The sequence below is a fragment of the Danio aesculapii genome, chromosome 12, assembly GCF_903798145.1.
Source record: "Danio aesculapii chromosome 12, fDanAes4.1, whole genome shotgun sequence".
Taxonomy (NCBI): domain Eukaryota; kingdom Metazoa; phylum Chordata; class Actinopteri; order Cypriniformes; family Danionidae; genus Danio; species Danio aesculapii.
Window position 1 is genome coordinate 46,983,988 of NC_079446.1, and position 25,563 is coordinate 47,009,550.

General features: G+C 36.8%; 1 protein-coding gene across 2 annotated transcripts; it reads right to left on the bottom strand.

Moving 5' to 3' along the window:
• Positions 1 to 6,527: 6,527 nt before the first annotated feature.
• On the bottom strand, positions 6,528 to 18,903 carry LOC130238866 (uncharacterized). Of its 2 annotated transcripts, XM_056469984.1 has the most exons (5): positions 18,853 to 18,903; positions 14,577 to 14,665; positions 11,547 to 11,843; positions 9,958 to 10,128; positions 6,528 to 7,379 (listed from the first exon to the last, which is right to left on the bottom strand). In XM_056469984.1, the coding sequence occupies exons 2-5, from the start codon at positions 14,647 to 14,649 to the stop codon at positions 7,348 to 7,350; spliced, it is 573 nt and encodes a 190-aa protein (XP_056325959.1). In that variant the 5' UTR covers positions 14,650 to 14,665; positions 18,853 to 18,903; the 3' UTR covers positions 6,528 to 7,347. The 2 variants fall into 2 exon arrangements, with proteins under 2 accessions (XP_056325959.1, XP_056325958.1); XM_056469983.1 differs by having other exon boundaries at positions 6,528 to 10,128.
• Between the last annotated feature and the right edge of the window lie 6,660 nt (positions 18,904 to 25,563).

Here is a 25,563-nt window from a genome sequence, read left to right on the forward strand (position 1 = left end):
TCCAGCATATGTTTTACGCAGCGGATGCCCTTCCAGCTGCAACCCATCACTGGGAAACACCCATACACACTCAATCACACACTTACATTATGGCCAATTCTAGCTTACCCAAGTCACCATGTCTTTGGACTGTGGGGGAAACCGGAGCACCCGGAGGAAACCCACACCAACACAGGGAGAACATCCAAACTCCAAATGCCAACTGACCCAGCCGAGGCTCAAACCAGTGACCTTCTTGCTGTGAGGCGATCGTGTTACCCACTGCACCCACCGCGTCACTGACATTGAGATGAAATGTTAAATTTCACAGTTGAAATAGAAATGAATATTAAAACATTTATATATTAAGTGAAGTTTCACAAACTAATTTCAATAGGAGCACGTGATAGGATTGACTGCAGCTGGGCACTCATCTACATTTACTAGTTAGCCAATCAGATTAACCCCAACTCACTATAAGTAGCCTAGCTAGAACAACTCTCTTATCTTCGTTTTCCGAAGAAAGCACACAAAGGACAGATCCAGCTCTTTACAATCTTCGACTCCAAAACATCTACAACTTATATCTACTATCCTACCTTCCCTGACTACAACAACAACAACAACAACAACAACAACAACAACAACAACAACAACAACAACAACAACAACAACAACAACAACAACAACAGCAGAAATTAAACTTCAACGGACACAGCAAAAGCAGTATAAAGATTTCATCACACCAACAACAGCACCATGGAAAGATCTGATACACCCGCTCTCCCAGAAACACCAGCACAAGGACAACAACAAGCTCCAACCGGAAACCAACCAAACTCCGAGGCTCCCATAAGAAGCCGAAGGCCTATCTGTTCTACAGTTGCAAGGACCCAACGCCGCACGCAATCTCCATCTCTTATCACTCCAAATCGCAACCCACCTTCTCCAGCTTCCTCTTACGCATCCGCCAGATCTTCATCCCTCACCTCCAATAAGCATAATGCTCCAGTCCTGGAACCAACCCCGATCTCCAATGCCATCAAGAACCTCATCCTATCAGGTGCCGACATAGACCTTTCTACACTCCTTTCACCCATAGCACCTCCCTCGGCAGAACGACAGGTGGATTGCGGAGAATTCACCATTACTCTCAAATCACCAGTTAGCTCACAACCTCGTACACTTTCAATAGCTGAATTCCACATAGCTCTGCTCAGTTTTTTTAGAGCTCGCGCTCTCCTATGGGGGAACACATTTTTACACATACCATAAATTATTCTCAGCAAAATGCGCTATTCGCGTTACTCAGTGGAATCAGTGCCCATATTGGGGGGCTATGGACACCGATCTCCACAACAGAGTTTTCTTAGGATGCCGCAATCTTTCCTGCGCGTCTGCCGTTCAAATATACACCCAACCACTTCTTGTCCCTTCATAATCCTCTCCGCAGAGGAACTGGGTCAATACAAATGGTTGCAGCTTCTGGTTCACGTAGACTTTAAGGGCTGTTGGAACAGTACAAGTATGAGAGGTAATAACAATGTTTAAAATGAGGGGACATATAGACTCCACTTAAGAACAGATGCTGAGATTGGGTCGAGAATGCAAGTGGATGCATCACTATTTTCGAGATACTGTCAATAGTGGCTATGTTAAAGCTGGAAATGCACTTTCAGGAAATCTAAGTGGGTCTTCAGGGAAAGGGTGGGTTGTGATGGGTCTTCAAGGAAGGGGTTGGAACTGATAGACTTGAAGATGTTTTTCTTTTTTTTCTGTAAAATAGGTTAAAATCTTATTACATTCTTGCACAGAGGAATCATCTGATGGCTTAACTAATTGTCTTAAAAACTGTATTAGGGTTGGCAGCTCCACCCCTAATGATAGATGAGTAGTGGTATGTTCTTGCTGCTTTGAGTGTGTGAGACTGTTGGTTTAAATGAAAAAATTTTGTTGTTTCAGCTTTAAAAAGCAAGTGTTTGTGCTGCCTTAAAATTAACCCTAGGATTAACACTGAATTTGTCTAACTCATTTTAAAGCCGAAATGACTGGATAATACAAGTGTAATGGATGTTGTCTAAGTGACTTTTACTTTTGAATAAGCCAGGCTGGATGCTTTCGGTGAACTGCTAAGCCATTAAACTTGCACATATGTGTACTATTTAAAGCTCAGATACTTGAAGCAGTTAACTAATATACAGTGCATCTGGAAAGTATTGATAGCGCTTCACTTTTTCCACATTTTTGTATGTTACAGCCTTATTCCAAAATGGATTAAATTCATTTATTTGCTCAACATTCTACACACAATACCCCATAATGACAATGTAAAAAAAAAGATGTTTGTAAATTGTTGCAAATAGTTAAGCATTTTTATTTTTAATAAACTTGCAACATTTAAAAATAGATATTTTTTCACATTGTCATTATGGGGTATTGTGTGTAAATTTTTGAGGAAATAAATTAATTTAATCCATATTGGAATAAGGCTGTAACATAAAAAATGTGGAAAAAGTGAAGCGCTATGAATACTTTCCAGATTACAAGATAATATATACAATAAATCCAAAATATGCAAAGAAGACAAATCTAATTAGTTTACAAATTAAGTTATGTGTAACAAAATGAAATGACGCAGGGGAAAAAAGTATTGAACACATTAAGAAAGAGAGGAGTAGTTTAGCAGTGAAAGCCCAGACAGCAGCTGAAATACATCAGTAGCTTTTCAGCAACCCTCTGCCCTTCCTCAGTGTAAATGAATATCAGCTGCTTCAGTCCAACATCTACATTAGCAGGAAGATGAAGATGAAACCAGAGTGGATATTTCAGCAAGACAATGATCCAAAACACAGACAAGGAGACTCTCAAATCCTTTCAGAGAAAGAAAATCAAGCTATAGAATGGCCAAGCCAATCACCTGACTTAAATCCAAAAGAAAATACAAAATAAAGCTCAGATTTGATAGACGAGATCCACAGAAACATCAAGATTTTGACACTCTGTTGAAGTCTGTGAGAAACTCACACCTGAGCAATGTATGCCTGACTTCATTCTCCATATGAGAGGCATCTTTAAGCTGCCATCCCCAAAAAAGCCTTTTATATAAAGTATTAAATACACATTACTAATTTTTTTCAGATTTTAGAGGTTTGTTTTATTTTTGTTTGCATTGTTTGTTTGTTTGTACCAAAATCTGCATCAATCCCATGTCAAAAGCTGCTGTAAAAATTATTTTCCCAGGAAAAAACATGACATGCTCAATACTAACCAGCTGACTCTATTTTTAGTCGAATAGGTCTTTTTTAAGTCTAATAATTTCAGCCAAAAAAAACGTTGATATATAAGTTATGTCAACACAATCAGTCAAGATAAGTTAACTTAACTCAAAATATTATGTTAGGATAACTGATTGGCACAATATTTTTTACAATGTCAGCTTGTTAACAGTTAAGCCTTTCACCACAGGACAAGATTCATAAAAAAAAAGAAACAGCACGCCTAGGGTCTAAAATGTCCAGAGCAGAAGATAAGACTTATAATGATCAACAGATTGAAGTGCTCTGAGATCAGAAAAGAGACCGTGTTGAAATTAATATTCTTGACATCTCTAAAACTCATCAGTTTGGGACATTTAAATGAAAAACAGATTTACAGTCAGCCTTAATATACTTAATACTTAATAGACTGCAAAAAATCATGGCATCCACACAATTCCTTCAAGTTGTCCCAACACAAATCGATAAAGTTAACATAATCGTTTTTACCAACTTAAGTGGATTGAACATGAAACAATTACGTTTTGCCTTAAAAAAAACCCTCAAGATTTGTGTTGATTCAGCTCTTAAGTGGTTTAATCAAGCAGAAAAAAAAATATTTTAGATGGATGGATGGATGGATGGATGGATAGGTAGATAGATAGATAGATAGATAGATAGATAGATAGATAGATAGATAGATAGATAGATAGATAGATAGATAGATAGATAGATAGATAGATAGATAGATAGATAGATAGATAGATAGATAGATAGATAGATAGATAGATAGATAGATAGATAGATAGATAGATCAAACAATGGACAATATGCTGGTTTTGACCTTTGCATCTCTCTGGGAAGTCAGTGATGGGAAATCAGTTGTATTCTTGGAAACATTTCTATGCATTTGAGTCACTTTCTCTAAATTCCGCCTTTGTTAGCTTTCACTGTGGCTTCTTTGTGTCCGATTTTTACTTTGCTTAAGTGTTTTATGCATGACTCAAATATTTTTGTCTTGGCGTCATACTAAATAAACATTAAACTTGAGTTTCATCATGATACAATTATGAGCTTAACCATGATAAAGAGCTCAAATATGTGTGGAATTAAGATAAAATGCAGTGGTTGCTCCAACAAGTTCACTCCTAACTAATGTTTGGCTACTGTTAAGAAATGATGTCTGGTCCACATCCTATAAAATATGATGAATTCAGTCATTATGAACTCAGTCATTGTGGCAAAGAAAAAAGAAAGTTAAAATTATTATGTTTAAGTGTTGTAAAATTATCTCTCTATTAAACATCAATCAAGAAATGATCATTAAAAATGATTTAAAGTTTTATAATTTTGTCTTATATTTCATTTGCATTTATTTGATGCGAGTAGCCTTGTAAAATGCAGGATAAAGTACATCCAGGGAGTTGTTTTTGCAATGAAGCCATTCAGTTTTCGACAGCTGCTGATAAACCACTGACCTAGCTGAAACCACTGATGGCATATATTTCCATTTATTAGATTTCTGGTATTATAAAATTATATTATTGGTGCCGTGACCCGGATATGAGTGATTTTTTAGGGGGAGTAAGTGAAACAGAGGTCAGCTACTGAAGTTCTGTGCAGGTAAATCTCACTCCTCTGAACCTGAAAAGGTCGCATCTGGCATAGATGCTAGAGGCCATGGTCTTTAGCCTCCTTGTTAGAGCAACCGACTCCCATGCGGAGAGTTGCCAGTTCGATCCCAGCTCTGAGCGGGTTGAGTGGTGTGGGACCGGCAGGGTTACACATGCAAGGAATAATAAAGATTTAAATATTGAAAACTACTAAATATTTTAATTAGAAAGTGTGTTTGGCTGCATTTTACTGCGATTATTAGTGTTCAGACTGCTTTCTCAGATCAGATTTTTTAGTATTTTGTTTTGCACAGCTGTTCTCGTTGATGTAAATGAAGCCGATTTCATGATTTCCAGTGTGAACTGATCATGGCCCTGAACCCGCATGCACAAATGAATAATTACACACAGTATAAACGTATTAATTATGTTCACAGTGTGCATACTGTATGGATAAAGTACATCCAGGTGGTTGTTATTGTCGAAAAAAGTCAGTGGTTTATCAGCAGCTGTCGAAAACTGAAGGGCTTTATTGCAAAAACAACTCCCTGGATGTACTTTATCCTGCATTTTACAAGGCTACTTGCCATCAAATAAAGAATTAGATGCAAAGCTGACAGAAACCCAAACAGCTGAATGGAGCATACACTGACCACCAAAGTATTCAGTCACAAGATGCCGTCAAACAGTCAAAAACAGCAGCGTGACAGAAAAGCAAATTTAAAAACTGTATATACATACCAATGGTCAACACTGGTACAGTAATACCCTGATGAGTCTCAGTGGTTTCAGTGGTTGTTATACCTTGGAATGCAACATGAGTGACCAATCAGAATCAAGTATTCCAGACAGCAGTGTAATAAGCTGTAAATAAGGTATGTTGTAATATTTAGTTTAACGATTATTTCTGCCATTTTCACAATGAAGCAGCAGCATATTTTACAAACTGCAAACGGTTGTAACTGGGGAAAATAGCTTTAATTACTGAATTAATCTGTTTATTTAGTTTAAAATCGCTACAAAACAAGCAGGTTATTCACATTTGGCTTCACATAAGGATTTAAAACACCAAGATACAGAAAATCCTGAGCACACTCCGATCCAAATACCACCACTTCCTTCTCTTCCTCATTGCCATTTAAAACATTTAGTGCAAACCAAGATTTAATGTCTCTAATACAGTCCAACAATGGTGATATGGACTCATATTCACTACAAAATAAAATTATAAAAACTAAAAAAATCCCATACTTCCTACAAAATAGACTCTAATGGAAGCAAATATAGGGAAAACAGATTTGGTCCAAGAACGAAACCTTGAAGTACTCCACCTGATGAGGACGTTATCTTCCCAAGGCGGACAGAGAAGCTTCTGTTAATTATATGTGACCAAAACAGATCCTATGCAGTACCTTTAATACCAACACAACACTCTAAGCAAGAACAAAATCTTATTGTGTCAAAAGCAGCTGTAAGATCTAAGAGCAATAAACAAAACAGCACAATTTCCTGAGTCAGCAGCCAGAAACAAGTCATTACAAGTGTTAACAAACACTGTAACATATGCTGGCTTCTACACGATTCATTCATGTTCTCCCAACACAAATCGATTGTCAACTTAATTGTTTTTACAAATGTAAGTGGATTGAACATAAAACAATTAAGTTGTCCCCCCCCCCCCCCCTACCCCCCAAAAAAATCCTTAAGAATTGTGTTGACTCATTTTAAATAAGTAGTTTGAACAAGTAGCAAAACATATTTTTTAAGTGAGGGAGGTTTCCAACCCAGGCTCATTCTGAGAACGTAGTCCCGGGGACGTTTCTGGAGACCGCGAAATACGTAGCCGGGGGTACGTACGACTGCATTTCATTTTTTTAAGCGAACGCTGCGGGGCGGTGTGACGCCGTTCCCTTCGGCGCTCGCCGGCCGGCCAGCCGGCCGCTCGCCTCCGTGTGGAGGGCTTTCCCGCTGCAACCAGTTTGTCCGGTTAGCTCTTCGTGTACTCGAGGCGCAGAGAGGGGCTGACCACGACGACGACCGGGTTCGAGTCCGGGGAAGAGCGGTTCCAGGAATCAGGTAAGAAAACAAAATCCAAAAAATGAAGCGAACAAGTTCGTCACAGGGTGAGAATGTGGTCAAAATCCAAAAACGTGGTAAAAACCGGATGAGGGCTTTTCTTTTTCTGGACGGCTTTTGTGAACCGTCGTTGGTTGGGTTTGGGGACGGAGGAGGGCGGGTCAGCCGATTGGCCGGTCGCACGGTCAATCATTCCGTCGTGAAGACAGGCAGACGGGCGGAAGGTCGTTCGACAGCGGCCTCTAGCGGGTTTACGCGAGAACGGCGCGGGAAAAAGCGCGCACAGCGGCCTCTCGCGGACTCGCGAAAACAAAAACTGCACAAATACGTACCTCCCGGGACGTATTTCGCGGTCTCCAGAAACGTCCCCGGGACTACGTTCTCGGAATGAGCCTGGGTTGGAGGTTTCAGTGCTTTGACTAGATTTACAGCCACCTTTCTTGAGACCCATGTAGATCTAAAAAAAAAAGAAAGCAGTTGCATGAATACAACCTTGTCTAATACTTTGAAAAGGCATGTTTTGATGTTGTACTGTAGCTTTTACAAATCTAAGTGTATTGAACATAAAAAATAAGTTGTTGCAAATAAAAACCTTAATAATTGCATCGTTTCAGCTCATTTTGCCGTTTTTCTCAGTGGCTTCGGTGCATTTCTCACAACACAATTTACATTTGCACAACATTGCATTTCTCAAAACAATTAGCCTAGATGATTATTACCTAGTTGATAACCTGCAAAAGCACGTCACTTGCTCAAAATGGAGAGATCATTCCTCGAAAGCAAGTATTGATGTCAGTGAAAGTGTCAATGTGAGCAAGATGAAAAGTCCTGACACCATTGTTTATGAACAAGATGGTCAAATGGCTACGTCATGTTTTCATTATGACAGATTACTCTGTACATTTTCCAATGCAATAAAGTCAGATTTTGGTGACACTTCCTGAAAATGCTCAAGACAGAACTCTATACTATTTGCACAGCCATTCGAAAACCACAGTAAAGTTAGACATCACTGTATTTAGTGAGGTATCTGAGTACAAGACACTGAATATGTTTCACATTTTTACTGCGGATGTCTTTGCAATTCTAATTTAATGACAGCATTGTGCAAATGAATAAATACAGCCTTATTTACAACATACATACACTTCCTTTGGGTAGAGCTGTGCACAACTGTAAACAATACTCCAGTACATATTGGAACTGAACCTACAACATACACAGGTCTGTAAATCATTCATCAAACTGTTCAAATTAGACGTTCAAACCTTCAGAAAAAAAAAGATTAGATTAGATCTAGATTCGATTTTTGTATGTAGTGAAGTTTAATATCTTAAACTAATTTCGAGAGGAGTACGTGCTCATGATTAACCCAGCTGGCTCATATTAGCTAATCACAACCCTCCAATCAAAGCATCATAAGTTCCTATATATATATATATATATCCTCTTTTCTCTTTGCAACTATCTTCGTCTTGAAGAACCCCCCCCCCTCCCCTCCTTCCACCTTTATCCAGTATAGGTGGCCCAGCGACCAGCAGGAATTCCATCGGTTCTGGCTCCTTGCCATAGCATCCGGCATTTCTGGGTGGAGCTGGCACGCGTCCACAGGGGTTTTCCCGGGGTCCCCCGGTTTTTCTCAAAGCCAAATAGGCTCTCAAGTCTGTTCTACTAGACATCTCGCTCTAAGGGAGTTCATCTTGGCCTTAGCTGCGGGGGAGCCTTGAGATCACCCTGAGCTCAATCTCCCCTCGCCCTGCAAAGGGAGGGAGCCCTGGACTCGAGGGCTCAGGGCTCAGGGCTCTCTCTCCCGGGACAGCATGCCAAACAAGCTTCGTAAGTCAAGAGCTAAGTGTGAACTCTTGAAATGACTCAAGTAATGAAATGAGGACTGTTAGTTTTATATGGAATGACTCTTCAGCATTCACAAGTTCAGATAATTTTGACTGACATGACATAAGCAGATGATAATGTTATAAAACAGCAGAGAGTTGTATGAAAGCAATTGATGCACGTCTAAAAGCGCTTGCAATTTGTTGGAAGGAATGAGAAACTGCTACTGTGATGTGCACAAATGACTAATTGTTTTGAGAAATGCATGAACTGTTGTGCAAATGTAAATAGTGTTGTGAGAAAAGCACCAAAGCCACTGAGAAAATGCTCAAGACAGCACGATATACTACTTGCACAGCCATTTGAAAACTACAGTAGAGTTAGACATCACTGCATTTAGTGAGGTATCTGGGCTTGCTTCACTGTTTCATGTACAGAGTTATGAATTAAATATGTTGGTCTTGGTGTCATGCTAAATAAACATCAAACTAAACATTCATCATGATAAAATTATGAGCTTAATCACAATAAAGAGCTCAAATTTGGGTGGAATTAAGATAAAATGCAGTGGTTGCTCCAACAAGTTCACTCCTAACTTATGTTTAGCTACTGTAAAAAAAGATGTCTGGTCCACATCCTGTAAAGTATTATGTATTGCTATTGTGGCAAAGAAAAAAGAAAGTAGTTATTAGAAATTAGTTGTTTAAATTGTTAGAATTAAAGATGTGTGTAAATTACTTAATAATAAATAATCCTATAGGAGGTTTATACCATGACAGAGAGAGCTTAACATGCTGCAATTTAAGAAAACACGTGCAATTACAAAAAACAAACTAGGAAAAGATCCTCATCAGTTTGACAGCATACGTGAATCATAAAGGGTTAATGAGCAGCCACTGAAGAGGAATAAGGTGCTTGTAATAATAAGAATTGAACTGAATTTTGATATAACCGTTCACATTACAGATCTGTGCCGGATTTGACACCACATCTGAAAGTGGCACAAATCAGATTTGAAAAGATCAGGTTCATGTGGTTTGAGGTCTAACAGAGACTCCTGTATTTCCTGCAGTTCAGATTAAGCTGATCTTTTCTGGAGCACCACATTAAAATTAATCTTCAAAATGATTTTGCAGTTTTTTCTGTATCACTGTCATGATCCTTCTGTCTGGTAACCAGAGACATCATTTTCTGACATCCACCTGTCTTCTTTTTATAGATGATAATGATGGTCAATATGATGATGATGATGATGATGATGATGATGCAGCCCACACCCGCAGAGATTGCAGAAACAGGAGTATTCTCGTGTCTAGGATCCTCAGGAACACTAGACGGATCTGGTCCGGCAACATTTATGAGTGATTCATGCTCTGTAAAGGTGCAGATTAAGCAGAGTAATTATAATTATTTAAATCATGAATCTAACTACAGCCCATTGCAGACTGCAGACAGTCAGATTCTCCACACACACTTTGAATAAACGCATCTGTGTGGAGAATCTGATTTCTGGTTTAGCTCAGCTACTAAATATGACCTCCAAAGACTACGTTGAATAGTTCGGACTGCTGAGCGAATCACTGGTACAACCCTTCCTACTCCCCAAGAACTGTACTTATCCAGAGCGAGGGCTGCCAAAGGGCTGCCAAAATCACTCTGGACCCCTCACACCCAGCACACTGCCTCTTTGAACTTTTACCTTCTGGTCGACGCTACAGAGCACTGCGCACCAGAACAGCCCGACACAGAAACAGTTTCTTCCCTCAGGCAATCCATCTCATGAACACTTGATGATAATAATTGTGGAACCAACATCACTACTTGCTATACACTTTTATACACATATACACTTATTTAACACACTTTACATGCCAATTTGCACATAACAGCTGCACATATAACGTTGTATATAGTAATAAACATGTACGTACACTTGTCAATCTGTATATTTGCACTCACTACTTCTATTCTTTAAAATATATTATTATCTGTTTTTTGTCCTGTCTCTGTTATCCTGTTGCACTGTAGAAGCTCTGTCACGAAAACAAATTCCTCGTATGTGTGAACATACCTGGCAATAAAGCTCTTTCTGATTCTGATTCTGATTGACAAACACACACACACAGACATCTAAACATCTCAAAAAATCTTCCCTGAAATATGTCATTATTGATTCATTCATTTTATTTTCAGCTTAGTCCCTTTATTAATCAGGGGTCGCCACAGCGGAATGAACCGCCAACTTATCCAGCACATGTTTGATGCAGCGGATGCACTTCCAGCTGCAACCCATCTCTGGGAAACATCCACACACACTCATTCACACACACATACACTACGGACAATTTAGCTTACCTAATTCACCTGTACCACATGTCTTTGGACTTGTGGGGGAAACCGGAGCACCCTGAGGAAACCCACGCGAATGCGAGGAGAATATATGCAAACTCCACATGTTATAATTTATAAACCATATTTATTAATTTATAAATTTATCCAAAATACAATAACAAAATGAAATTTTAGGTTGCTTTGTTGCTCTATAACAACTACTAATTTATTTTCAATAATCAATGCGTATAATGAAGTATACTACACATATTGACAGGAGCTTCAGTGTTAGTGGTTGTAGGTTTAACAGGCTCTGCTTACGGATGAAAGGGACTAAGCCGAAAAGAAAATGAATGAATGAATGAGTGAATGCTTACGGATGATGAAAATAATATTAGATTAAAAACGAAGGCATATTTGCAAACATTTACTGACTTGTAAAGAAGTATTACAGACATACCTGATATATCCACAGTGAATCCTGCTGTTTTTCGTGAACTATTAGTTTGCACAAAGAATCTGAATGTTTCCTTTATTGCTGTATCTGGAGTGTATCTGCATGTGAAGGTTTTCTTCTTCTTACAGGGGTCATCAGCAGACCCTTCTCTATAGATTGCAGAGTCATTATATTTCTGAGGATACTGAAACTTATACAGTTTGGCACAGTCTTCAGTGCACTGTTCAGAGAAGCTGCAATTGAAAATCACTTCTTTCCTCACAGCTCCAGTCACATTATTACAGCTCACATTGCAGCCATCTGAAAAAAACAAAACAAACAAAAAAAACGTAATTATAATAGTAATATTATACAGCCACGAAATAATAATGTAAAAATAATGTTTGCAACAGACATCACAGTTACATTGGACAAACCCATAGATATATACACTAGATATCGCATTCGGACCCTTGGCATGCGTCAATAGCGCAGCCATTTATACAGTGCTCTCAGTACAAATGTCATTCAACTGCACTAGTCAAGACAGTGTTACTACGAGAAGATAGCGCTGTCTATGGGTGTACTAGTTAGCAAACAAAGTACAAAGGTAAAGCATTTTATAGGTAAGATTTAGTTTTTTACGTTTTTGTATGTTGTGAACTTTTGGGCTAAACAAGTAACGTTATTGATGACAATACAGTCACTTACTGCATTCACCATAAGTCAAAGTAGCACCAACTCGCACTTAATACTCGGCTTATGCTAGTTTTGTTGAATAAAATCAGCAAACGATGCAAAAGAAATATGACAACGAGATGCTGCGGTGCCAGAAACTTGTATTATTGTGGCTAAGTGAACGAGTCGTTCATAACGGAGATTCATTCACAAACGAATCGCTCCCTCCGTCAGTATGAGAAGTGAAAGCAGGAAGAGGGGTGTGTTTCAGGACACGGATTAGATCAAATTTAACAGGGAGGGAGGATAGGACATTTCCATACACACAAACACATGCTTTTTGTCAGGAATGCCTGTACGATTACTTACCCTGCTGAAAAATCCAGCTTAAACCAGCCTAGGCTGGTTTTAGCTGGTTGACCAGCCTGGTTTTAGAGGGGTTTTGGCCATTTCCAGGCTGGTTTCCAGCCATTTCCAGCCTGGTCTTAGCTGGTCAGGCTGGAAAATGACCAGCTAAAACCAGCTTGACCAACTTGCCAGGCTGGAAGCCCAGCCAAAACCAGCTATGTCCAGCTTAAACCAGGCTGGTCAAGCTGGTTTTAGCTGGATTTAGCTGGTCATTTTCCAGCCTGACCAGCTAAGACCAGGCTGGAAATGGCTGGAAACCAGGCTGAAAGTGGCCAAAACCCCTCTAAAACCAGGCTGGTCAACCAGCTAAAACCAGCCAACCAGCCAAGGCTGGTTTAAGCTGGATTTTTCAGCAGGGTCAGCATGTGAACAATAACCCGGTAGTGTTTAGTTCTATAAAACGCATTGCCATTGCTTTGTAATTTTAGATTACTGTCTAAAGAAGGGGTTCTCAACCTTTTGCAAGCTGGGCCCCCCAAAAGCTGGTACATTACACCCTCCACCCACCTGCAGCGTGCGTGCATGCGTGTATTTCACAAAAACTAAAGGACAGAGTTAAGTGTAGCCTATATTCTGACTAGTTTATTCGTTATATAATATATATATATATAAAGTTAGTAATTTTAATTTTAAAATATGATATCAGTTTAACAGTATCGATTAAACATACTCTCTATTTATAGGAAGGCCACATAACATCATTGATATCGGACTTAAATGACAGCTTGTTAGAAATGTTGTTTCAAGTGGAAATTATCCTCTACCCCCCAAGTCACACCAGCATTTAACCTAAAATTACTAACTTAAATTGACATGAGAGTGTCTCAAATGGTCTAACATCCTGGGAAGAGTTCCTCCAACAGCCTGTGGCAGTACTCCATGCTGTTAAAATGTTGTGATGCTATACATTCTTCATATAGTGTCTGTTTAAATCAATATGTATCTATGTATATCATTGCGCTGACATGTACTGCAGTGCAACAAAATAATGATACCTAATATTAGATGTCCCCTAAGCATCTTGGAAAATCAAACTTTGAATAAAAACGTTTGTTAAATCTCTCTCTGTATGTGAAATCTCTCTCTCAAATTTGATTATTGGCATGACTGTAAAACAAATCACAATGTTGCCAAAGCATTAACAAAACACGGACCATACATATAGATAAAAGAAATACAAGAAATAATAACAAACACATATATATATCGTTATATTATACATCTCTCTCTTTCTCTCTCACTCAGAAAATTCAATTCAAACTGCTTTATTGGCATGACAAATGTAAGGTGTTTAATGTTACCAATGTTTACATCACAGAGAACATATAAAAACAACGAATTAGCAATAATAACGATAACAGTAATGTATTATGTCTCTCGGTCTCTCTTGTGCATCAGCACTCGGTCTCTCTCGCGTGCATTTTGTCTCCTTCCTTACCACTCGTTCTCTCTCGTGAGTTCTCGGTCTCTCTCGCATGCACTCGTGCTGCGTCTCAATTTGCATACTATCCGTCCTAAATAGTATTTGAAAGTAGAATTAGTATGTCCCAAATCGTAGTATGTTGAAAAGAGTTTGCCAAAGGTTCCCGTATGGTTTACTATTTCCGGTAAAAACTCGAAGTGTAGAAGCGTCCATACTCTAACCGCTGATATTGCCCATAATAGGGTATATGTCGAAGCATGCTAATAGGACTTTTAATTTGCCAGTAACCTGGGTTAATCGTTTACGGTGAAGTGTATGCTAATGCAAAATCGGCGTGTTTAAGGTCTGTTTTCACTGGGGCCCCAACTGCAATGTAACAGCTTTGGGGGGGCCAGCTTGCAAAAGGTTGAGAACCCCTGCACTACACAGTCTCTACTTGCTATTTGCAGTATCAGTGGTAACTCCTGATAGTTGAAATACTTGGACAAGCCTTAACATTCCCCCATCCACATAATTCCCAAACACACTTTCTAAAGAACTCATACCAGCATCAGTTTGGCAGACTGCGATGAAACCCCACAGCAGCATGAAGATCTGCACTGCATTTATTACAGTCATGGCTTTCAATTCTCAACTGAAATAAAAGACATACAATAACAAAGGTGAAATTTAAGCATAACTAATAAAGAAGTACAAGAGAGTATGGTCACACTTTATTTTAGGATGTCCTTAAATTATGCATAAATACATACCTAACCCTAAACAATCAACATTATAACACCATACAGTAAATGTAGGCAATTATTAATATATTCAGTAATCCTTAAAATAAAGCATAACCAATACAATTAGTAGTAAATAAACACATTAAAGTGGACGATTTCAACATGTATCAGCATTTACTCAATTGGATTAAACCAACTCTCAATATTTAATACTAAAACAAATATTCCATCATCATTTTGAACATAATAAATAAGATATATGGTGCTTTAAATTAGTTACACAAGAGCAATGAAATGATGATGACAGAATTATGTTGCGGTTTCTATCGCAGACTATTTATTTACGCTCCATCAAACAGCACCAGTGCAACACAGAATATTATATTTCACAGTAAAACAAATGTATAGTCCTCCTCAAACCTGAGAATAAGATTTACTTCTAGCAGTTATCCACAAACAAAAACCAGAAAAGCACTCTGAAGAGCTCATGAGAAACGTTCATTTATTAAATTCAACCTCCAGTCACTATAAAAACATATAGAGCTACACAAAAATTGAGGTGATGAAACATAGTTTTGTTTTAACTGACTTAACGTAAGAAATGTGTATAATTCTGTGAAAAACACTGCAAAAACAAAAGAAATGTGTATAATTCTGTGATAAACACTGCAAAAACAAAAGAAATGTGTATAATTCTGTGATAAACACTGCAAAAACAGAAGAAATGTGTATAATTCTGTGATAAACACTGCAAAAACAGAAGAAATGTGTATAATTCTGTGATAAACACCGCAAAAACAGAAGAAATGTGTATAATTCTGTGATAAAGACCACAAAAACAGAAGAAATGTGTATAATTCTGTGATAAAGACCGCAAAAACAGAAGAAATGTGTATAATTCTGTGATAAACACCGCAAAAACAGAAGAAATGTGTATAATTCTGTGATAAACACTGCAAAAACAGAAGAAATGTGTATAATTCTGTGATAAACACTGCAAAAACAGAAGAAATGTGTATAATTCTGTGATAAACACCGCAAAAACAAAAGAAATGTGTATAATTCTGTGATAAACACTGCAAAAACAAAAGAAATGTGTATAATTCTGTGATAAAGACCACAAAAACAGAAGAAATGTGTATAATTCTGTGATAAAGACCGCAAAAACAGAAGAAATGTGTATAATTCTGTGATAAACACCGCAAAAACAGAAGAAATGTGTATAAATCTGTGATAAACACTGCAAAAACAGAAGTAGTGTGTATAATTCTGTGATAAACACTGCAAAAACAGAAGAAATGTGTATAATTCTGTGATAAACACCGCAAAAACAGAAGAAATGTGTATAATTCTGTGATAAAGACCGCAAAAACAGAAGAAATGTGTATAATTCTGTGATAAACACTGCAAAAACAGAAGAAATGTGTATAAATCTGTGATAAACACTGCAAAAACAGAAGAAATGTGTATAATTCTGTGATAAACACTGCAAAAACAGAAGAAATGTGTATAATTCTGTGATAAACACTGCAAAAACAAGAAATGTGTATAATTCTGTGATAAACACTGCAAAAAACAGAAAAATGTGTATAATTCTGTGATAAACACCGCAAAAACAGAAGAAATGTGTATAATTCTGTGATAAACACCGCAAAAACAGAAGAAATGTGTATAATTCTGTGATAAACACCGCAAAAACAAAAGAAATGTGTATAATTCTGTGATAAACACCGCAAAAACAGAAGAAATGTGTATAATTCTGTGATAAACACTGCAAAAACAAGAAATGTGTATAATTCTGTGATAAACACTGCAAAAACAAGAAATGTGTATAATTCTGTGATAAACACTGCAAAAACAGAAAAAATGTGTATAATTCTGTGATAAACACCGCAAAAACAGAAGAAATGTGTATAATTCTGTGATAAACACCGCAAAACAGAAGAAATGTGTATAATTCTGTGATAAACACTGCAAAAACAGAAGTAATGTGTATAATTCTGTGATAAACACTGCAAAAACAGAAGAAATGTGTATAATTCTGTGATAAAGACCGCAAAAACAGAAGAAATGTGTATAATTCTGTGATAAACACTGCAAAAACAAAAGAAATGTGTATAATTCTGTGATAAACACAGCGAAAACAAAAGAAATGTGTATAATTCTGTGATAAAAACTGCGAAAACAGTAGAAATGTGTATAATTCTGTGATAAACACCGCGAAAACAAAAGAAATGTGTATAATTCTGTGACAAAAACTGCAAAAACAGAAGAAATGTGTATAATTCTGTGATAAACACCGCAAAAACAGAAGAAATGTGTATAATTCTGTGTTAAACACCGCAAAAACAAAAGAAATGTGTATAATTCTGTGTTAAACACTGCAAAAACAGAAGAAATGTGTATAATTCTGTGATAAACACCGCAAAAACAAAAGAAATGTGTATAATTCTGTGATAAAAACTGCAAAAACAGAAGAAATGTGTATAATTCTGTGATAAACACCGCGAAAACAGAAGAAATGTGTATAATTCTGTGTTAAACACTGCAAAAACAGAAGAAATGTGTATAATTCTGTGATAAACACCGCGAAAACAAAAGAAATGTGTATATTTCTGTGATAAACACTGCAAAAACAGAAGAAATGTGTATAATTCTGTGATAAAGACCGCAAAAACAGAAGAAATGTGTATAATTCTGTGATAAACACTGCAAAAACATAAGAAATGTGTATAATTCTGTGATAAACACAGCGAAAACAAAAGAAATGTGTATAATTCTGTGATAAAAACTGCGAAAACAGTAGAAATGTGTATAATTCTGTGATAAACACCGCGAAAACAAAAGAAATGTGTATAATTCTGTGACAAAAACTGCAAAAACAGAAGAAATGTGTATAATTCTGTGTTAAACACCGCAAAAACAAAAGAAATGTGTATAATTCTGTGTTAAACACTGCAAAAACAGAAGAAATGTGTATAATTCTGTGATAAACACCGCAAAAACAAAAGAAATGTGTATAATTCTGTGATAAAAACTGCAAAAACAGAAGAAATGTGTATAATTCTGTGATAAACACCGCGAAAACAGAAGAAATGTGTATAATTCTGTGTTAAACACTGCAAAAACAGAAGAAATGTGTATAATTCTGTGATAAACACCGCGAAAACAAAAGAAATGTGTATAATTCTGTGATAAACACCTCAAAAACAAAAGAAATATGTATAATTCTGTGATAAACACCGCGAAAACAAAAGAAATGTGTATAATTCTGTGATAAAAACTGCAAAAACAGAAGAAATGTGTATAATTCTGTGATAAACACCGTGAAAACAAAAGAAATGTGTATAATTCTGTGTTAAACACCGCAAAAACAGAAGAAATGTGTATAATTCTGTGATAAACACCGCAAAAACAAAAGAAATGTGTATAATTCTGTGATAAACACTGCAAAAACAGAAGAAATGTGTATAATTCTGTGATAAACACTGCAAAAACAGAAGAAATGTGTATAATTCTGTGATAAACACCTCAAAAACAGAAGAAATGTGTATAATTCTGTGATAAACACTGCAAAAACAGAAGAAATGTGTATAATTCTGTGATAAACACCTCAAAAACAGAAGAAATGTGTATAATTCTGTGATAAAACACCTCAAAAACAGAAGAAATGTGTATAATTCTGTGATAAAAACTGCAAAAACAGAAGAAATGTGTATAATTCTGTGTTAAACACTGCAAAAACAAAAGAAATGTGTATAATTCTGTGATAAACACCGCAAAAACAGAAGAAATGTGTATAATTCTGTGATAAACACCGCAAAAACAGAAGTAATGTGTATAATTCTGTGATAAACACAGCAAAAACAAAAGAAATGTGTATAATTCTGTGATAAACACTGCAAAAAAAAAACAACTACAACAACAGATTAAATTACTAAATTATCACAAAATCGGGTTTCTCTGAAGTATTTTGAAGCTTAAATGTTTATGTCTGGTAATACAAAACAGGATGCACATGCACTCAAGACTCTCCGGCGGCTTATTATGAATTGTAAATATAAATGAGTTATAATATAAAAGAGTTTTTACTCACCGACCGTCTTTCTGTCTTCAGTCTGAGTTCGTTTGACTCTCTCTCTCTTTCTCTCTCTCTCTGTGATCACACACCCAGCATACTTCAGTTCCGGATGACTCGGATGAAGGTGGTCTTCCAAGACACATTAAAAACTTCAGTTCTTGGTTTAACAGCGCCCCTGCTGTCCTACTAAATTAGTTCAGTTTTACTGTAAGTGGCTTTTTTCCCATCAGTGTAAGCTAAAAAATTATGTCTGCAAAACTCTTGCAAACAATTTATTTGTGTTGAATTTAAACAAACAAATTCAATTTAATTATATTCAACTTTGTGTGTTTAAATTCAGCCTGAATAAATAGTTTACAGCCGCTTAATGTAAAAAAAAAAGTCCAAGGAATCTTCTTTTAATATTTTATTCAGTGTACATCATTAAAGTTAGACTGAAACAGTGGTCTTTCCTTGGGAATGGAAATTTTGCCATTGATGCATTTCCGGTGTGTGAATTTGTGAATATTTTATAATGAATACAGCTGAAACCAGAAGTTTACATACACTGTACAAAAAGGCACATAACCATTTAAAAAAAGAGTCAGATGTTAATGTGACTAAACTTTTTCTTGAAAGTCAAGTTTACATACAATAAGATTATTAAGCCTCTGAAAAAGCTCAGATGATGGTGTCAAGGTTTTGGAAGTTTCTGATTGGCTAATTGACAACATTTGAGTTAATTGGAGGCACAACTGTAGAATAGTATTTAAGGAAAACCTCAAACACACTGCTTCCTTGTCTGATAACATGGGAAAATCAACAAGCCAGAATCAACAATAAAGGCAGATTACAATTAGCTCAATTACACTGGGAAACAATTAATGTTTGGAGACATGTCCTGTGGTCTGATGGAGCTAAGATTGAACTGTTTGGCCATAATGACCAGTGTTACATTTGGAGGACAAAGAGGAAAGCTTACAAGCCTATGAACACCATCCCAACTGTGAAGTATGGGGGCGGCAGCATCATGTTGTGGGGCTGTTTTGCTGCAGGAGGGACTGGTCCACTTCACAACATAGATGGCATCATGAAGAAAGAACATTATGTAGAAATACTGAAGCAACTTCTCAATATATCAGCCAGGAAATTAAAACTTGGTCACAAATGGGTCATCCAAACAGACCATGACCCTAAGCATACTGCCACATTAGTTCAAATGTGCTTTAAGGAAAACAGAGTGAAGGTTTTGGAGTGGCCATCACAAAGCCCTGATCTCAATCCTATAGAAAATTTGTGGGCAGAGTTGAAAAAGCTTGTGCGAGCAAGACAGCCTACAAATCTGACTCAGTTACACCAATTCTGTCAGGAGGAATGGGTCAAAATTCCTGCAAACTATTGTGAAAAGCTTGTGGAAGGATACCCAAAACACTTGACCAAAGTTATATAGTTTAAAAGCAAAGCTAAAAAAAAAAGAAAGAAAATGTGTGTAAACTTTTGACTGTCTAGAAATTAATAAAAAATTCTCAAAACAAATTCTGGCATCTAGCAAATGCAAATCATTTAGTAAACGTTTAGTATGATTTACCATCAGACATTTTTGTTATGTTCCTTTTTTAGAGTGTATGTAAACTTCAGGTTTCAACTGTATATTATCTTCAAAGACATGCGGTTCATTCTTCAAACGTGGATGACTCCATTAGTTGGATTTTGTTATTGACGATTTGACATGATCCAGGATTGTTTCGTTCTTCAAATCTCATTAGAGCAGTGTTTCCCAACCCTGTTCCTGAAGGCACACCAACAGTACACATTTTCAATGTCTCCCCAATCAAACACACCTGAATCACCTAATTAGAACATAAGAAGAGACTCCAAAACCTGAAGTTAATTAGTCAGGTAAGGGAGACATCCAAAATATGTACTGTTGGTGTGCCTCCAGGAAAAGGGTTGGGAAACACTGCATTAGAGAGTTGTCACAACACGTCTGAAAGCTCAGACCTCAAGAGCTGTACTGATGTGATGTCAAAAAGGAATGTCTTCACATTTAGTTTAAAATGATTATTTTTGCCATTTTCACATCATATTTTACAAACTGTAAGCGGTTGATTTGCTGGTAATGTGTATTTCAGTGTCTGAAAGCTAAAATAAGTGTGATCTATGACAAGTGAGGCATGCGTCTTCTTCTGGAGTTTATCAGCTGATCTCTGAATGCACTGAATGCTTTAATTAAGTCAAGTCAATGTATATTCATTAAGCGCTTTTACAAGAAGTGTTTACAAAAAAATGCTGTACATGCATACACCATTTAAAACAAAGAACAAATAAAGCAGACACAACACTCTCATAAAAAAAGTTATTTAACACGGAGAGACAAATTATTCCAAAGTTTTGGTGCAAGCACTGCAATAGCACAGTCCCTCCTGTATTTAAACCTTGTGTGTGGAACAGCCAAAAGTAAGCAGTGTTGGGGAAAGTTACTTTTGAAAGTAATGCATTACAATATTGAGTTACTTCAATTCAATTCAATTCACCTTTATTTGTATAGCGCTTTTACAATGTAGATTGTGTCAAAGCAGCTTCACATAAAAGGTCACAGTAAATAGGAACAGTGTAGTTCAGTTTGTAGTGTTTAAGTTCAGTTCAGTTTAGCTCAGTTCAGTGTGGTTTAATAATCACTACTGAGAGTCCAAATACTGAAGAGCAAATCCATCGATGCGCAGCTCTACAGATCCTGAACCATGCAAGCCAGTGGCGACAGCGGAGAGGGAAAAAAACTTCACTAAAGGCGGAAGTGAAGAAAAAAAACCTTGAGAGAAACCAGACTCAGTTGGGCACGACCATTTTAATTTCTCCGCTGGCCAAACGTCTTGTGCAGAGCTGCAGTCTCAGTGGCGGAGGCTGGAAGCTGGCCTCAGCGAAGACTCGTCTGTCTCTGGAGCGTCATAAGAAACAGTCTCATGTTCTCCACTCTTCTATGCAAGATATATCAGCAAGATGCATAACCTGTGTGGAAGCCCCCACTCAAAGTAAGTAGTTTATCATAGTAACTAGTTGCGTTAGTTTGGTTACTTATAAGTAGGCCCACACGGAATCTGATTTCCGCAGATTTTTAGCCCATCATTGATTGTTTATTTACTTGTGTAAATGTGTGTAAATTTATATTTATTCCGTTTTTAAATTAATTACAGTAATATTATTGACTAATATGAAAATATTCATATGAATTTATTTACAGTGCAGTTTGTAAAGCAATACTTTCTGTCTTTTAGTAGATATATTTTATGACAGACTCGCTTTGTTGACCAAATAAAGTGGATCTAATTGGATTTGCATTGTAAACATTAAATAAAAGGTATTACATATTAAGGTTTTAGTTATAATACTCTCAAAATAATTCTGCATAAATCCGCATATTTTTAACACAATTCAGCAAAGAAATAGCTATAAATGTCCGCAGATTCTGTCTGGCCCTACTTATAAGTAATGCATTACATTACTTTTCAGTTACTTTGGCATTACTATTTTCATTTCTGTCTGTTCCTGCAGGAAGCAAATTCTCATCGAGTGTGTGATTCAACGTGACTTACCTAATATTAATTGAGCAAATTATTTTGTAAAAGCAAATGAAATAAACTAAAAAGTACCTCACAATACATTTCAAAAAATAACTCAAATATAATTATAACTTAATATTTAAAGTAATGTGTTACTTTACTCGTTACTTAGAAAAGTATTATTATTGTGTAACTCGCATTGCTTGTAATGTGTTACCCTAACACACTGAATATAACTGACCAGCACATCTAAGTGCCCTTAATTGAGTGTACAACTGAATTAGCACAGACAGTTACCTTGGTGCAAGACCACTTATGGATTGTGTCATGATTGCCTGCGATCTAACCCTGACAGATTGCTGGAGAACATTCACTATCACTTGAACTACAATTCTGCCACTGAACTGCACTACATTTCCCATCAGGCATTTCATGTAACACTTTATTTTGATGGTCCATTTGAGTATTAGTAGGCTGTCTTCTTAATTTCTGCTGATACTGCACCTTCAACAGACATTTAACTGACTATAAGAAACTTTACAAGTACATGTCAACTAACACTAATCCCAACCTAACCGTCTACTTATAATCTAATGAGAATTAGTTGGCATGTAGATGCAATGTAAATTCAACAAACGGACCCTCAAAATAAAGCATGACCGCATTTCCCAATTACCACTGATTACTTGCACACAGCTGTAGCTCATGAAGACTGCATAGTTGGACTATATATACACACTTCACATTCTCACACACATTGCTGAGTCTTATTTCCTGTAAACTTTACCAAGCATTTCCCTTGTCTAGTTTTGTCATGTTTTGATCCTTGCCTTGTTTATGTTGGTTTGCCGCATGTGTCTATGTCTTTACATGTGACCACGATAACGCTTTTGAATTACCATGAATCAGGGACGGACTGGCCATATGGAGCACTGGGACATTTTCCAGTGGCCTGACGGTCAATCTGGCCTGTCACCGTGACTCTGGCCTGCCGCCTATACCGCCTAAACTGCCTAAACCACCCCACCAACCGCCCCTCACTTACCGATTGCTCTCCTCCTCCTCCTTCTTCACTTACTGATCGCTCTCCCCCCCCCCCCCCCCCCCCCCCCCCCACTCTTCACTTAATGACGACCCCCCCCCCCCCCCCCGCGCGCTACTGTTTGCCCCTGCTTTGACCATTGCCTGCCTGACTCAGAGTCAATACACTGCATTTGGACCCTCATCTCTGTTGTACCCCGACTCATCGTTATAGATTTCAACACCAAGACTACAATCTTTAAATGTACTCTAAAATGAATGGAAAGCCAGGGTCAGAGTTCAGTCGTACGAAAATATACCATTTTAAAAAGGAGGCGTGGCACCCAACTCCACCCCTAAACCCAATCGTCATTGGGAGATGAGCAAATCGTACTAAATCATATGAATGAGATCGTACAAATTCATATGAATTAGCCACTAAATCAAAAAGTTACAAATTGCAGTGAGATAATGATGGATACAAATATGCACAACCCTTTTAAAGTCATTAAAAGACAGGAAAGACTTTGGATAATTGCCTCAACTGGGAAAAAATAGCTTTAATTACTGAATTAATCTGTTTATTTAGCTTGAAGTCACTAATAACACCCAGGTTCTTCACATCCAGAAGATCTGGAGCACACACTACTCCAAATACCACCAATTCTGTCTTTTCTTAAATGCAAATTAAAATATTTAGTGCCAACCAAGATTGAATGTCTTTAAGTGGTGTTTTGGACAGCATTTTGTTTGCTAAATAAATTAAATCCCAAAATAAAAGGTCTATTATGGTAGCAAACATAAGGAAAACAGAATTAGTCCAAGAATGGAACTTTAAGTTACCCCACATAAGAGATGTGCTGCCGTGGACATAAAGTTCCCAATTCAGACAGAGAAGCTTTTGTAATATATATGTGACCAAAACAATTCCTATGCAGTACCCTTAATACCAACACAATGCTCTAAGCGAGAACAAGATCTTATTCTGTCAAAAGCAGCTGTAAGATCCAAGAGTAAAAAGCAGCACAATTTCCTGAGTCAGCAGCCAAAACAAGTCATTACAAGTGTTAACAAGCACTGTAACACATGCTGCTACTACACGATTCATTCATGTTCTCCCAACACAAATCAATTAAGTCAATTTAATTATTTTTACAAATGTAAGTGGACTGAACATAAAACAATAAAGTTGCCCCCCTAAAAAGCTTAAACATTGTGTTGATTTAGCTCATTTTAAATATGTAGTTTGAACAAGCAGCAATATATATATATATATATATATATATATATATATATATATATATATATATATATATATATATATATATATATATATATATATATATATATATATATATATGTATGTATTTTTTGAGTAAGGGCGGTTTCAGTGCTGTGACTAGAATTAGAAATTTTTGAAACCCATGTAGATCTAAAAAAAAAAAAAAAAAAAAGGATTGCAGTTGCATAAATACAACCTTGTCTAATACTTTGGAAAGACATGAAAGTTTTGATTGTAAGGGTCCATCTATTAGTCCTATGACGGAACTAACAGCATGGGTGTAGGTTAAATGCGTGTAAGCCTTTTAGCACATGTGAAAAGAAATATTTTTATTCGTTAAAATTTATTTTAATTTGTTTCTAACTCCGAATTTTAATCTGACTCCAATTTATAATAATTTTAGATTTAGATTCATCTAATTCAAGCTGATTACCTTATAGGTCGTGATTAGGTCTAATTTAGGTTGATGAACCTAATAAATCCTTATTTTCAGTTAATGGTTCATATTTTCCCCGAAGTCGCTTAGAGTCAGTATGCTGGCCAGTTACATCTGCTCGCGGACACATCCTCGCCAGTTCTGATTCTTAGCAGATAAGCTAATTTCCTTTAAGTAATAATAGGCCCCATGCTTGCTCATACTTAAAGAAAGTTTGATTTAGCTTAGTCAGAGAATATAACTGGAGGCTAATTTCCTTTAAGTAATAATAGGCCCCATGCTTGCTCATACTTAAAGAAAGTTTGATTTATTCCCTAAATTATATCATACTAAGTCTGTGATTGTCAGAAATCAACAGGTCTCTAATGCTGTGCCCATTCTCCATCCATTGAGCCTGATTGTATGACTAATCCTGGTTGTAGGCTGCGGAAACATCAGCCCAAACAATCTAC